This window comes from Propithecus coquereli, unplaced genomic scaffold (assembly GCF_000956105.1).
Source record: "Propithecus coquereli isolate 6110/MARCELLA unplaced genomic scaffold, Pcoq_1.0 Scaffold20, whole genome shotgun sequence".
NCBI classification, from domain to species: Eukaryota; Metazoa; Chordata; class Mammalia; order Primates; family Indriidae; genus Propithecus; species Propithecus coquereli.
In genome coordinates, this window is record NW_012144967.1 from 574,417 (window position 1) to 588,397 (window position 13,981).

Consider the following 13,981-nt stretch of genomic DNA (forward strand, 5'->3'; position numbering starts at 1 on the left):
ATTATTTTTCCTTTTTTTTCTTTTTTTTTAAAATGTGGCTTCTGTGGGGCAGAAGGACCAGGCTGCAGGAAACCCAAAAATATTTTTGCCTTTTAACTTTGCATACAGTGCCTTTTGCCATTAAGCAGTCATTCTTTTCTGATGTAAAATCTATCCATTTATTTGCTTCATGGCATCTGTATTTTCTGATTTTCTTAAAAGGGTTACCCTAATTTGAAGACTGTGCATATATTATCCTAAAGTTTCTTCTAGTATGCTTATTGTATTATTTTTACATGTAGATGTTTTGTCTGTCTTTCTTGGTATATGATACAAAACAGGATTCAACTTTTTTCTTCCAAATGGGCAAATAATACTGGTAGCATTATTAAATAAAACTATTTAATTCATCTCTGAACTGAAATGGTCTCTTTATTATATTAAGTTCCCATATACCCTTGCATTAGTTTCTGGAGTCTTTGATCTGATTCAGTGATGTATGTGTTTAATCCTATGTCAATGCTACATTATTTTGATTACAATAGCTTTATAGAAGCTTCTATCATCTAAGTCTGCCATAACTATTCTTGTTCAAAATTTTTCTTGCAATTCTCAGTTACTATTCTATTTAACTTTACAATTATTTTACCTAGATCTCCCCAAAACCTTCTAAGGATCTGAATTAGAATTAACACTGATTTATATGTTAATTTTGGTAAGACAGGTAACTGATATTGCCAGTGGGGATATAAAATAGTACAGTTATTTTCGGAAAGTTTGGCAGCTCCTTAGAAAAATTAAACACATACCTACTGTATGATCCAGCCACTCTACCCATGTTGTATTTCCTTATTGTATTTCATCCAAGGAAATGAAAGTTTAGGTCTATTAAAAGACTGTCCACATATGTTCACTGCAGCTTTATTTGCAATAAAGCCAAAAACTAGAACCAACACATGTCCATTAACAAGTAAGTGGAGACAATCTGTGGCATCTTTATATAATGGAATACTACTTAGCAATAAAAAGAAATGAACTATTGATACCCACTACGCCATTGATAAATATCCATTATGCTGAGGGAAAGAAGCCAGACCAAAAAAGTGTATATACTGTTTGACTCCATTCATATAAAACTCTATAAAATGAAAACTAAACTACAGGGGCAGAATATAGATGAGTGGTTACCTGGATGGGATGAGGGGCAGGAAGGAAGGATTACCAAGGAGCAAAGAAACTATGGGGGTGATGGATGTGTTTATTATTTTAATTGCAGTGATGGTTTCAAAGGTGTATACACATGTACAAACTGACCAAATTTTATACTTAATATACGTGCAATTTATTGTACTGTATGTCAGTTACATATCAGCAAAGCTCTTTTTGAAAAACACAAGGAACAGCAAAGCAAAATAAATAGAAAATAAAAGTAGGAAATCTCAAAAGGTAAGAGATTAAATTGATAAAAAGGAAACAAAGACAAGAAAGGGTAAATAAAACTGAAAGCTGGTTCTTTGAAATAAAAAAAATTCAAATGCACCTGGCATGTCCTGATTAAAGAAATGAGAGAAACTAAAAATATACAACATTAGGACAAAAAAGGACTAAGTCAACAGATATGAGATTAAAAGATTTATAAAGGAAGTTCCACTTCTTGTGATAGCAAACCAGGTAATAGTAACCAGCTGAGGACAACATAAAAAGCTGGATAAAATATGTGTTCTACTGACTCGGCATTCTGGAAAAATTATGGAGGCAAGATCCAGGAAGAGACAGACACCCAAGGGATAAATCGGCATTTGGGGTTGCTTCTTTTCTGAGGGTTTGTCAATTACTGAAAAGGCTGGAAGCTGAGCAGCATTTGACAGCCTAATGGAGCTAGAGGGACAATATTGGTGTTCAAAGCCCATCAAGGTGGAAGACTGATAAATCTCCCTAACAAAAAGGGATTTACCCCCTTGGAGTAAGTAGGAATTGAAAGTAGAGAGAAGCCATCTCAGGGACTGAAGCCTCATTTTGAATCATCTCAATCCATGAAAATGGATTAGTAATTGCTAGCAACTGCAAACTCCTAGAAAACTGCCAGAAGGTTATACTGTATCAATCAGAGTCCAGCCAGGAGACAGAAACCACACCAGTAATTTCAACAGGGAAAATTGTAAAAAGTGTTAACCAGGAAAAAAAAGGCTGTTAATTACTAAAATGGCTATAGAAGTAATAACAGCAGAAAGCAGTTATTCTCTCTAGAATTTAAGGAGTGTGAAAAAGAAGTTACTCAGAAACTTGGAAACTTTTGGGAGCTCTTGGGAGTCCATAAGTCTTGGGATGAGGAGATATGTTAGAGAAGACATTACAAATATCTGTATGTGGTTATCCAATAGGAAGGCCATATTTAAGGAAACAATTATTTAGGAAAATAATAGTCATCTGTTAAATAGAATTTTTGCAAATGTTATTTTTATGTCAACTTGGCAAGGCCACAGTGCCCAGATATTTGATCAAACACTAGTTTAGATGTCACTATGAAGGTATTTTTTTAGATTAACATTTAAGTCAGTAGACTGACTAAAGCAGATTACCCTCCAAAATGTGGGTGGGCTTCATCCAATAAGTTGAAGACCTTAAAAGAGCAAAGACTGAAATCCTCCAAGAAGAGAGAATTCTGTCTGCAGGCTGCCTTTGAACTTAAGCTGAAACATCAAGTCTTCCCTAGGGCTCAAACATGCTGGTCTGCCTATAGATTTTGGACATGCTAACTCTAGCAATCAAGTGAGCTGAACCCTGACTAATACACATGGTAAAATAATATTATCTGTTTCCAAACCTTATACTCACACTATAGTATGAGAACCCTGGGCAAAACCATGAAACTATGATAATGTAGTTTGAAAAGCAAGTAAGTCATTTACGAATTTACTTCACACTATTATTGCCATAAAAGCTGCTGCTTCTTAACCCAATTATGGATGAACTCTACGTGGACACTAACCAAAGAATTTAACAATATAGAATAACAAATAAAAGTTTAGAAAATAGAAAGCCAGCTTTGCGCAGTGGCAGTATCGTAGCCAATGAGGTTTATCCAAGGTGTGATTACTGCTAATTGAAAACTTTTCCCAATACCCCACCAGGATGACTTGCAATAGTCAGCGTTGGCAATTTTTGACGGTCCCTATGGGGACTGAATTAAAAAAAAAAAAAAGAAAAAAAATTAAAATAAACGGAAAGCCAGATTTTTCCTAATGCTTTTCTTGTCTCTAATAATTAAAAAAAACAGGCGTCTGATTAAACAATTGAAAAGGCTCACATTAACAAGTAAGTGGATCCTCATTTTACACAAAGTTTAATTTCCCTTTTAGCATTCTTTTAGCAGAAGTTCCTATTCTCCACCACTGGATATAAGAAGCTAATTAAATGCATTTTGACATACATTTATTAAATGTCTTCTGTGCATAAGGAGTTGCAGCTATGTAGAAAGCAGGCTGCAAGTGAAAAATTCACACAAGTTAGGAACATTTCAGCTGTTCCATGACCAACTGAGTTGCATCAGAGACTAAATGCCCACTGTCTCTGCTCTCAAGGGGCTGACAGAAAAGCCCAAACATACACACAGTGATGATTCCAGACAAAGGAGAAGAGGGAGGCAGCGTACAGGCATAGAGGTTAAGAGTACAGACAATGAATGATAACTCTACCACCACCTCACTTTGTGACCTTGGACAATGTACTTAATCTCTCTGAATTTTGGTTTCTTCATTTCTAAGATGGGGGTAATAACACAGGGTTGCCAGGAGAATTTTGTGCAATAATGCAGATAAATCAATGAGCAGACTGCCTGGTACACAGGAAATGTTAAGCAATGTTTACAGCCATGCTTTCTTTTTAGTATTACCTATTGTTACAAACAAAGATTAGAGGATGATATTCCAGGGAAAGGGAACAATATGAACAGGGATGCACCTCTGTGGACACACAGGGCTCATGGTTAAACAACAGTCCCCACCGGCTAGAGGGTGGGGTGCATGGAAGAGAACGGCAAGTGGGAAGGCAGGCTGAAAAGGTACCTGCTTTAAAAAGTGAGTGTCACTCATCTAAAACAAGAGTAATAATGAATGAGTTGTTAGTAAAAGAGGATGGAAGCCCCATGATTTGCTTCAGTTCACAATGAAATGAAAGAATTATTAGCTGGCAATTATTAAACCTTGGTATCTTTGATTTATAACAATAGTTTTTATTATTTTAGATTAAATGCTGAGGTAGTTACAAAAATATTTGTACACTGAACACTCAAGTGAGTTATTTAAATGAATTGAAATCTGTTACAAATATTAGTACCTTTGGCTTAGTAATGTAGCTAATTTATAACAATTATTGGGAATTTCCTTTCAAATCAATGCTTTCACAGCTGACATTCAATATTTAGCCCAAAATAGGCCAAATGAATAGTGACATCATCTTGCCACTGAGATTTTGCCACATATACGTACCAAAACATATATATAATTCAGCAAATTAATTCATATGCATTTTCCCATTTACAATTCTACCTAACAAATGTGTTAAAAGATTTAAATTCCCTTGCCTGAAACACCCAAATCTAACTATCTTTTATCCTTCAGAAAGTACACTGGGTCATCCACATGCCCATTACTGTGGGAACTGCTACAGATTTACCCTCTTTCTTTTTAGAAAAAGTTTTTCTTCAGCTTAAAGAAGAAAAGGAAAGGAGAGAATGAAATGGAGATGGAAAGAAACTGCACAAGCTGAAAAGAATGGACGGTCTGGATAAAGAGTCCAACTGTCATGTTGGCAAAGCTACTCAAGGCTAAGTTTTGTTCTATCTGTTAATGTGTTTATATAATTTTGAGTTGACTTATTTCTCTAGCACCTTAAAAATGTTTTTCCATTCTTTTCTGGCCTTCGGATTTTCTGATGAGAAGTTAACAGTCTTTTGAATTGTTTCTTTGTATGTAAAGTGTCTTTTTCCTCTGGTTGCTTTCAAAATTTTCTTTTTATCTTTGGTTTTGAGCAGCTTTGCTTAGGAATGGTTTTCTTTGTATTTATACTGCTTAGCGTTCACTGAGCTTCTTGAAAATGTTTTTCATCAAATTTGGGAAGTTTTTGAACATTATTTCTTCAAACATTTTTGTTGTTGTTACCCATTCTCTCTTTATTCTCCTTCTGGGATGCCAAATATACATACATTGGGCTTTTTTATATTATCTGGAAGGTCTCTCATGCTGTGTTCATTCTTGTTTTTAATATTCTTTCCTATGTGTTCCTCAGATTGGATCATTTCTACTGATCTACCTCCAAGTTCACTGATTTTTTTCCTCTGTTATACCCATTCTGCTATGAAGCCCAGCAAGCTAATTTTTTATTTCAGACATTGTATTTTCAATTCTAGAATTCCCCACCCCACACCCCAGATTTTTTTTTTTACAGTTTCTATTTTTCTGGTCTTTTCATTCATTACAAACCTATTTTTCTTTGTTTCACTGAGAATAGTTATAACAGTTACTTTAAAATCCTCATCTGTCATTTGAACATTTTAGGTCACCTCATGTTGGTCTCTGCTGATCACCTGTTCTCTTTAGAATGGGTCTCATTTTTCTGATGTCATGTAATTTTTGAATGTCTACTGGACATTGTGAAAGTTACATTGTAGAGACTATGGATTCTATTATATTCCTCTAACACTTAAAAGGAGCGTTAACATTTTTGTTTTAGCAAGCAATTAACTTTGTGGGAGTCAAACTTCAACCTCTGTCTCTTGAGTGGCAGCTCAAATCTCACTTTAGTACTTTCAACTATAGCCATATAGCTTTGGGCCTGACCCTTGGAGGTGTGGTTCAGGTATTCAACATTGGTTGTTTTTGATGTATAGGCAGCCCTCCCACCCCCAAATAAACATGGAGTATTTTTACTCTACTAGTTTAACTCAGAACTCAGAATGCATTTCTCATACAAACAACTCTGTTACCTTGAGTGGTTATGTTAGCTAACCTTTAGAAGGTCATTTAACCAATCTGCACACAAATCCACCTATAATTGCTCATTATTTACATAATAAAAAGCAATGGCTTGGTTTTCTTTTTCTCATATAATCAAATAACTGGAAAAATAATCCTCCTATAGGATCACTTTTATCATGAAGTTCTCCTCAGTAAGCAAATATGCCAATTACCACTCTAAAATTCTAACAAAGGATGGACTTCTCTTTCTGGGTACAATGTAGAAGTGGAGACATTTACTCCTGTACTAACAACAACAACAACAAAAAACTCCAGAGAAAATAAAGATCACATTTTTCCAGGAGTCTGGCGGAGTATAGATGCAATGCAGCTGTGATAGCGTCTCTCTGGGGGTTCCCAGTGATTCTCCTCCTAGTACCCAATCCCTGTGTTGTCCCCTCCCTCCATGAATAGGATTCACCCATGTAATCAGTGAGATATAACAGAAATGACGTGTGGCTTTGAGGCTAGGTCATAAAATACAGCTGCATGCTTTACATTTCCATCATTTGTATATCATCTGCTCTGTTGTTGCTCTAATTCTCTTAGACTCTTAATCTGAAAATGGTACTAAATTGTTTCAAAGATACTACAGGACAGCTGAAGCTACTGTGTTCTAATATTCTGGGTCTACATCTGGGCTAGATGCAACATGTGACAGCAGTAAAGAACCAACTGAGCCTTTGAGTCTCAGTTTCCTTAAAGAGAATTAACACCAAGTTGTTCAACTATTTAGTGTTCATTTCACTCCCTGGGCTAAATTAGAAGGTCCATGAGGACAGGCACTTCACTGTTTTGCTCATCACTGTATATAGCCATTATTTAGCACAGTGACCCAACAGAGTAGTCGCTCAATAAATGCTCATTGAATGAACAACTGAACCAAGATCTTTGTTCAGAATGAAAAAGAATAATTTCTAGGCCTCAAATACACTTTTATGCCCTTTCTGTTTGACATTCCTCAGAATGTTGGTCTACCCCATCTCCCCTCCCATTCCCTAGGCTAGGGCAGTAAGCACCACCACTGGACTTGGAATTAGGGAGTCCTTCTACACATATTCAACAGAAAAAAGGAACAGAAAAAAACGCTCCTTAATTCTGTTGTCGTGGCTTTAGCAGTTAATTCTGTTGTCGTGGCTTTAGCAGTTATCATCTATTAACATTCTAAACACATTTGCCACAGAAATATTGTATAACTTTTCAGGTGCAAAATAAGTTAAATAACCTTTTAATGAGCTGGCTCAGGAATGTAATGACCAGAACTGTTTCTGTAAAAATGCATTCTGAGTTTTGAGTTAAACCAACAGACTAAAAATGCCTTTTGGATCATAATTCATTTGTAAGTGGAACTGCTTATACCCCCAATACTAACATTATAAAACTGGTTGTTTAATACTATCCTATTAATAATTTTATTTATTTATTACTAACAAAGGAAGACTTTAATAATAATAAAAGTGTAGAATATTAGCTAATAATTTGTATATTTTCCCCCACTATTTATTTTTTTAAAGATTTGGAACTCTCATAAAATTCACTACCATTGTTACCAGAGACCAACTCAAAGATTAAAAAATATCTTTCTACTTAAATAGCAGAAAGCACAAATAGCACTTTCTGGTAGTCAATAACATCAACATCTAAACATCCAAGTAGAAGGCTCTTTATCTTAAATAAAAGTTATTCCTTAATTGTGATAAGAGACTTGGATCACATTTCGGTGCAGTCCCCGAAGGTTCTGGTGTGGAGAAAGTGCCTTCAGCTTTGGAGCTTGCTTGCATCACTCCATGCATTGTGGTGATTCAGGGCATTTTACTCACCACTTGGAAGAATTAGGCTATATTAAAATCCTTTAATAACTCCTTAGGATTAATGACTATGTAATATCACAACTGTGACATAATCAGCTGCAGAAAAATCACTGAGCTAAAAACTAACCTAGTCTGCTTCACAGAAAGTTCTGGAATACATCTCTTGATTTGGATTTCATCGGCCTATACAGGCACTGAATTCATCTAGGGCTTTCCCAAGGTAACAACTGTACAACTATTCCTAAGGGAAGACATCAATCCTAGGACTGCCCTCTCTGGGGCAATCACAGCTCACTGCCCATCCCCTGGAGTCATGATGTCACAGCAGGGGAGTGGCTGTCCTCTATCCTCTATGCACAAGCTTATTGTCATCCCTCTTCTTTCCAGAACTACATATAGTATGGGCCAGGTTATTGTAGGATGTTAGGGATTAGAAGGGGACAGTCAAACATGCTGGTTAGGTAGCCTCAAAAGTGTTTCTCTGACTGCTTAAGTGGGGAAAGTAAGCCAGTCAAAAGCAGGTCCTGGTAGTCGAGTGGTCCATCTTAATCCCAGACCACTCTGGGAAACACTTTACAGTGGTTCTGTCCCAGTGCTGTAGAAGGAGAAGCTGAAGCCATCTTTCCAAAAGCCTGACAAAGAAGGAAAAATTATTGCTGCTCTAAAACTAAAAGCCCATTAACTGAAATAACTGTTTTGGTTAATAGAATCATGACTTATTTTCAAAGTCTATCTCATATGTTGAGTTCTATTGGTAAACCCTAGGTACTAGGGCTGTTCCTGTAGTAAAACTGTCACTGCAATGGAGTTTAGAGAAAGAAATCCTTTTAAATTAATGCCGATTCCTCCACTTTCTGTGACTCACACCATTCGGTTTATGACAGTACCTGTGGCAACGTATACATATATCAAATCATCACATTGTACACTGTAAATGTATACCATTTTATTTGTCAATTATACCTCAACAAAGCTGGGGAAAAATAAAGCTGTTTATTTCCATTGCAAAAAAAAAAAGGTGCATGTGGATTTATTATTTTTCTCTAGACTGGAAAATAAAAAACTGAGTGAACTCAATGGGCAATATTCTAAATTGCTTGTCCAATATTCTTAGTTTCTAAGGATATTTGTTTTAGCATATTAAGGCCAACGACAAAATTGAGTAGAATCATCAAAAGTAGTTCATTAGTTTTTGAGTTCAAAATGTGAAATCAGCCTTACCCACTGCACCCGATGACTTTATTGTACAGATAAGATGGCAAGCCTTTCAGGTGAATGTTGTTATCCACGTACACATATTGTAGTTCTCGAGATCGACCTAAATCTGGGTTAGAAAGAAAAGTGCTATAATTCCTATAAATAGGCACAATTATAATGTAAAATATAAAATTTAATTCATAATATTAAAAATATTCAAAGAAAAAATGTTGTAGGTTTAACTGTGAGTGTGAAATTATGTCAGCTGCAGCATTAGATTCTGTATTAGAAAGTATGACTATAGAAAAATTACTTAACCAACTTAGACCTTGGTTTCTTAAACTGTAAAATGAGATAACTGGGACTAGAATATTATTAAATTTCCTTCCTGCATAAAAATTCTATGATGTTTTATAGACAATTTCAATTTAAAAATAAAGTTTGCAGTAGGTCATTTATTTTCATTTTTCTCCACAGAAAATGTTATACAAAGTGAATTGATGGGTCAGCCTAAATGAGTCTAGTTCTGCCCCTTTACAAAGACTCTTTGCTTGCAAACTTTAGTCAGGTTCCTAAACATTCTCCTAGGTCCATCTGTGAACTTCCTTGTAAAATCCAATTTTAGCAAAGAAGCCTGCTAAGTCAGTTTAGCAAGAATCCCTCTCTGGATATCTGATTGGGTTACTCACCCTCTACCATCCCCCAGGTCTGCTCACCTTGTCTTCCACAAGAATTCTGTTAGGTCACTTTATCCAGAATCCTGCCTTACTCCTGATGTTACCGCTTAGTAATTTTCCATCCACCGACGCCCCACCCTGTTCCTTGGCTATAAATTCCCACTGCTCATGCTATATTCAGAGTTGGCCCACTCTCTCCCCGACTGCAAGACCCTGTTGCAGCGGTCCCCTTACCTGTGGTGATGGTTTCAAATAAAGTCTTCCTTAAAATGCTTTAATAGTGTCATTGAATAATTTTTTCTTTAACAATCCATATCAAGATTTCCTGTGTCTCCCCTCCCCTGGTCAGAAAGACAGGTGGTAGGTGAGGGAGGGCAAGGAGGAATCAGGTGTGGGACAGAACTGCCCATGGCTGCAGGGTGAGGAGGAAGTGAAGCAGAACCCAAATCCCAGTCCCTAGTGAGGTGTGAAGGGGGATGGATAAGACCTGTGGGCCAGTGAGCAGGGGTTGGAACGGGGGCCCAAAAAGAAGGGTCTATAACAGGAACAGGAATGCCAGAAAGAGGCAGAACTCAGATATTTCCCAGAGGTATCAGGGCAATGGGGGCAGCAAAGACTGGAAGAGGATTAAGTGAGGAAGTAAGGCTCAAAGTTCGGAGAGAGATTTCCAGCCAGTGTAGGCAGCAGGGACACTTCCCAGTGTCCAAGTCATCCCTCCCCACGTGCTCAGGAGCGTCCAACCAGCTCTCCTTTCCACTCCTAGCACTCACCTAGTAGGGCTATTTGTCTTTATTGTCATAGAGGCACACTCAGCAGTCTTGCTAACCGTCTGCTCCCTAAAGCAAGAACATAATCTTTGAAAGGTTTTCTAGGGCTCTGCTTATGAAAATAGGAAACAGGCCCAGACAGCTAAAAATTAGGAGATTCTTAGATTCATTTACAGTTCAAAAGAAAACACATTTACCCACTAAGGATCTTTTAGGCACTATTCTAGGCCTTGGCGATATAGATATGAATACGGCATTAATAGATGTGAACACAGACAGGAAAAATGAAAACTGTAACGCAATATGGTCACTGTTATTAGAGAGGCTGGTGTAAAGCCTCGTGGTTCTCACATGGATTCTGGACAATTTGTCACAGGAAGCGGGAGGAGGGTAACACAAGGCTGAGGTGAGGACGGGTTCCTGTGGGGCAGGGTAGGGAGGGATGACATCACCTCCTTCTCTCTGCTGGTCCTGTTACAGTAATCCTGCCCAGTTACAAAACAGAACCAAAACTTCCCTCAGAGGGTTATGGCAATTTACGTCCCCAACAGCAATGTATGAGAGCACCTGCTTCCCCACGGGAAGCAAAACATGTCATATCTTTTAAATTTTGCCATTCTTACAGGTGGAAAATGGTATTTCAGCAGTTTTTTAATTTGCATTTTTCTAATATTATGAATTTGAACAGTTTTACATATATTTTTTGTGAGTTGTCTGTTCAAGTCTTTTTCCCATTTTTCTATCAGGTTTTTGATATTTTGTCCCTCATTTTTTAATAGTCTTTTATATATTAGGGACATTAGCTCCGTATCTGTGGTGTACGTTACAAATGTTTTTCCCTCAGTTTGCTGATGCCGTATTTTGTCATGCGAAAAATTTTAAAAGTATTTATGAGTCGAATTTATCAATTTTTTTTTTTTTGCTCTAGATTTTCAGTCATAGGTAGAAAACCTCTTCCTGTGACACCCAAGGTTAAGCAGAATTTACCCATGTTTTCTTCTAGTGTTTGTATGGTTTCACTTTTCTTCTTTTTTACATTTAGATTCCTAATTCATCTGAAGTCTGTTCTTATTATACATGTGGAGTAAAAAGCACAGCAAATAATTTCTTTTTTTCCAAATGGTGATCCAGCTATTTCGGCATCATTTATGAACTTTTAGTCCATCTTTATTCCAGTACACCAAAAAGAAAAAAAAATATAGCAGAGAAAAAAATCATAAACTATATAGATTCCAGAAGAGAATAACTGTGTTGTTAAATCAAGCTGCAAACATGTAAAAAATAAAAGAGAAAAAACCCCAAAGATTTCACAACTATTAGAACTAATAAACGAATTCAGTAAAGTTGCAAGGTACAACATCAACACACAAAAATCAGTAGCATTTCTATACACAAATAACCTAGCAGAGAAAAAAAAATCAAGAAAATAATTCCATTTATGGTGGCATAAAAAAATTAAAATACCTAGGGACAAATTTAATCAAGGAAGTAAAAGATCAGTACACTGAAAACTATAAAACACTGATGAAAGAAATGAATCGTGAAGACACAAATGGAAAGATATCCTGTGCTCATGGATAGAAAGAGTTAATATTGCTAAAATGTCCATATTATCCAAAGCAATATACAGATTTAATGCAATCCTTATCAAAATTCCAACGGCATTCTTCACAGAAATAGGAAAAAGAATTCTAAAATTCATATGGAACCACAACCCCCTCCGCCCCGCCAAATAGCCAAAGCAATACTCAGCAAGAAAAACAAAGCTAGATGCATCTCACTTACAGATTTAAAATTATATTACAAAGCTATAGTATTCAAAACAGTATGATACTGGCATAAAAAAAGAAACACAGACCAATGGAACAGAATAGAGAGGCCAGAAATAAATCTACACATATATGATCAACTAATTTTAAATAAGGGTACCAAGAAGACACACTGGGGAAGGAAAAGTCTCTTCAATAATTGGTGCTGGGAAAACTGGATTTCCACACACAAAAGAATCAAAATCTCACACCATACACAAAAATCAACTAAAAATTGATAAAAAACTTAAATGTAAGATCTGAAACCATAAAATCCTAGAAGGGAACACAGGAGAAAAGCTCATCAACATTAGCCTTGGCAATGTTTTTTTGTATATTGCACCAAAAGCTCAGGCTACGAAAAAAGAAAAATAAATAAATGAGACTACGTCAAACTAAAAAGCTTCTGCACAGCAAAGAAAACAATCAATAAAATGAAAAGGCAACCTACAGACTAAGAAAAGATAATTGCAAACTGCATAACCGATAAAAGTTAACATCCAAAATTTATAAAGGATAGTTACAACTCAATAGCAGAAAAATGAATTACTAGATTAAAAAATGGGCAAAGAAACCAGGCACAGTGGCTCATGCGTATGATCCCAGCACTTTGGGAGGCTGAGGCAGAAGGATCGCTTGAGCTCAGGAGTTCAAGGCTGAGGTGAGCCACGATCGCACCACTGAACTCCATCATGGGTGACAGAGCAAGACTCTGCCTCTAAAAAAAAAAAAATATGGGCAAAGAACCTAAACAGACATTTCTCCAAAAAAGTTATAAAAATGGCCAACAGGTATATGAAAGGTGCTCAACCTCACTAATCATAAAGGAAATACAAATTAAAACCACTATGAGACATCACCTCATACCCCTAAGGATGGCTATTATTAAAAAGACAAGGGAAAAAAAAAAAAAGACACGAGATAACAAATGTTGGCGAGGGTGTAGAGAAAAGGGAACCCTAGTACACTGTTGGTGGGAATGTTGATTGGTACAGCCATTACGGAAAACAGTATGGAGGTTCCCAAAGAAATCAGAAATAGAACTAACTACCATATGACTCAGCAATCCCTCTTCTGGGTGTATACCCAAAGGAAATACAATCACTACCTTGTAAAGATATCTGCACTCCCATGTTCACTGCAGCATTATTCACCATAACCAAGATATGGGAACAACCTAAATGCTTATCGACAGATGCATGGATAAAGAAAATGTGGTATATATTAAGCCTTAAAAAAGAGGGAGATCCTGCCATTTGCCACAACATGGATGGACTGAGAGGACGTTATGCTAAGTGAGATAATCGGGATACAGAAAGAAAAATATTGCATGATCTCACTTATATATGGAATTTTTTAAAAAAAGAAATGGTTCAAATACATAGAGCTAGAGAAAGAAACAGTGGTTACCATGGGCGGGGGCTGAGGGTGGTAATAAGGAGGTGCAGGTCAAAGGATGCAAAACGCAGACATGTAGAATGAATGAGTTTAGAGATCTAATGTACAACATGAGGACTAAAGTTAATAAAATTGTATTGTATTAGGGATTTTTGTTAAATAGATTTTAGCTTCTCTTATCACAAAAATGTAACTATGTGAGATTATAGACATGTTAATCTGCATCTCTACAGTAACCATTTTATTATTTATTTGTATCCCATAACATTGTATTGTAAACCTCAAATATACACAATACAATTTATTTTATAAAAGAGTTTGCCATGACGG

General features: G+C 36.4%; 1 protein-coding gene across 1 annotated transcript in view; it reads right to left on the reverse strand.

The window, feature by feature from the left end:
* LRRC28 (leucine rich repeat containing 28) overlaps positions 1 to 13,981 on the reverse strand; it is a 132,950-nt gene that overhangs the window by 18,354 nt on the left and 100,615 nt on the right. The window contains exon 6 of the mRNA XM_012643669.1: positions 9,026 to 9,128. Within this exon, the coding sequence (XP_012499123.1) occupies positions 9,026 to 9,128 (103 nt within the window). The remainder of the gene's footprint in view (positions 1 to 9,025; positions 9,129 to 13,981) is intronic.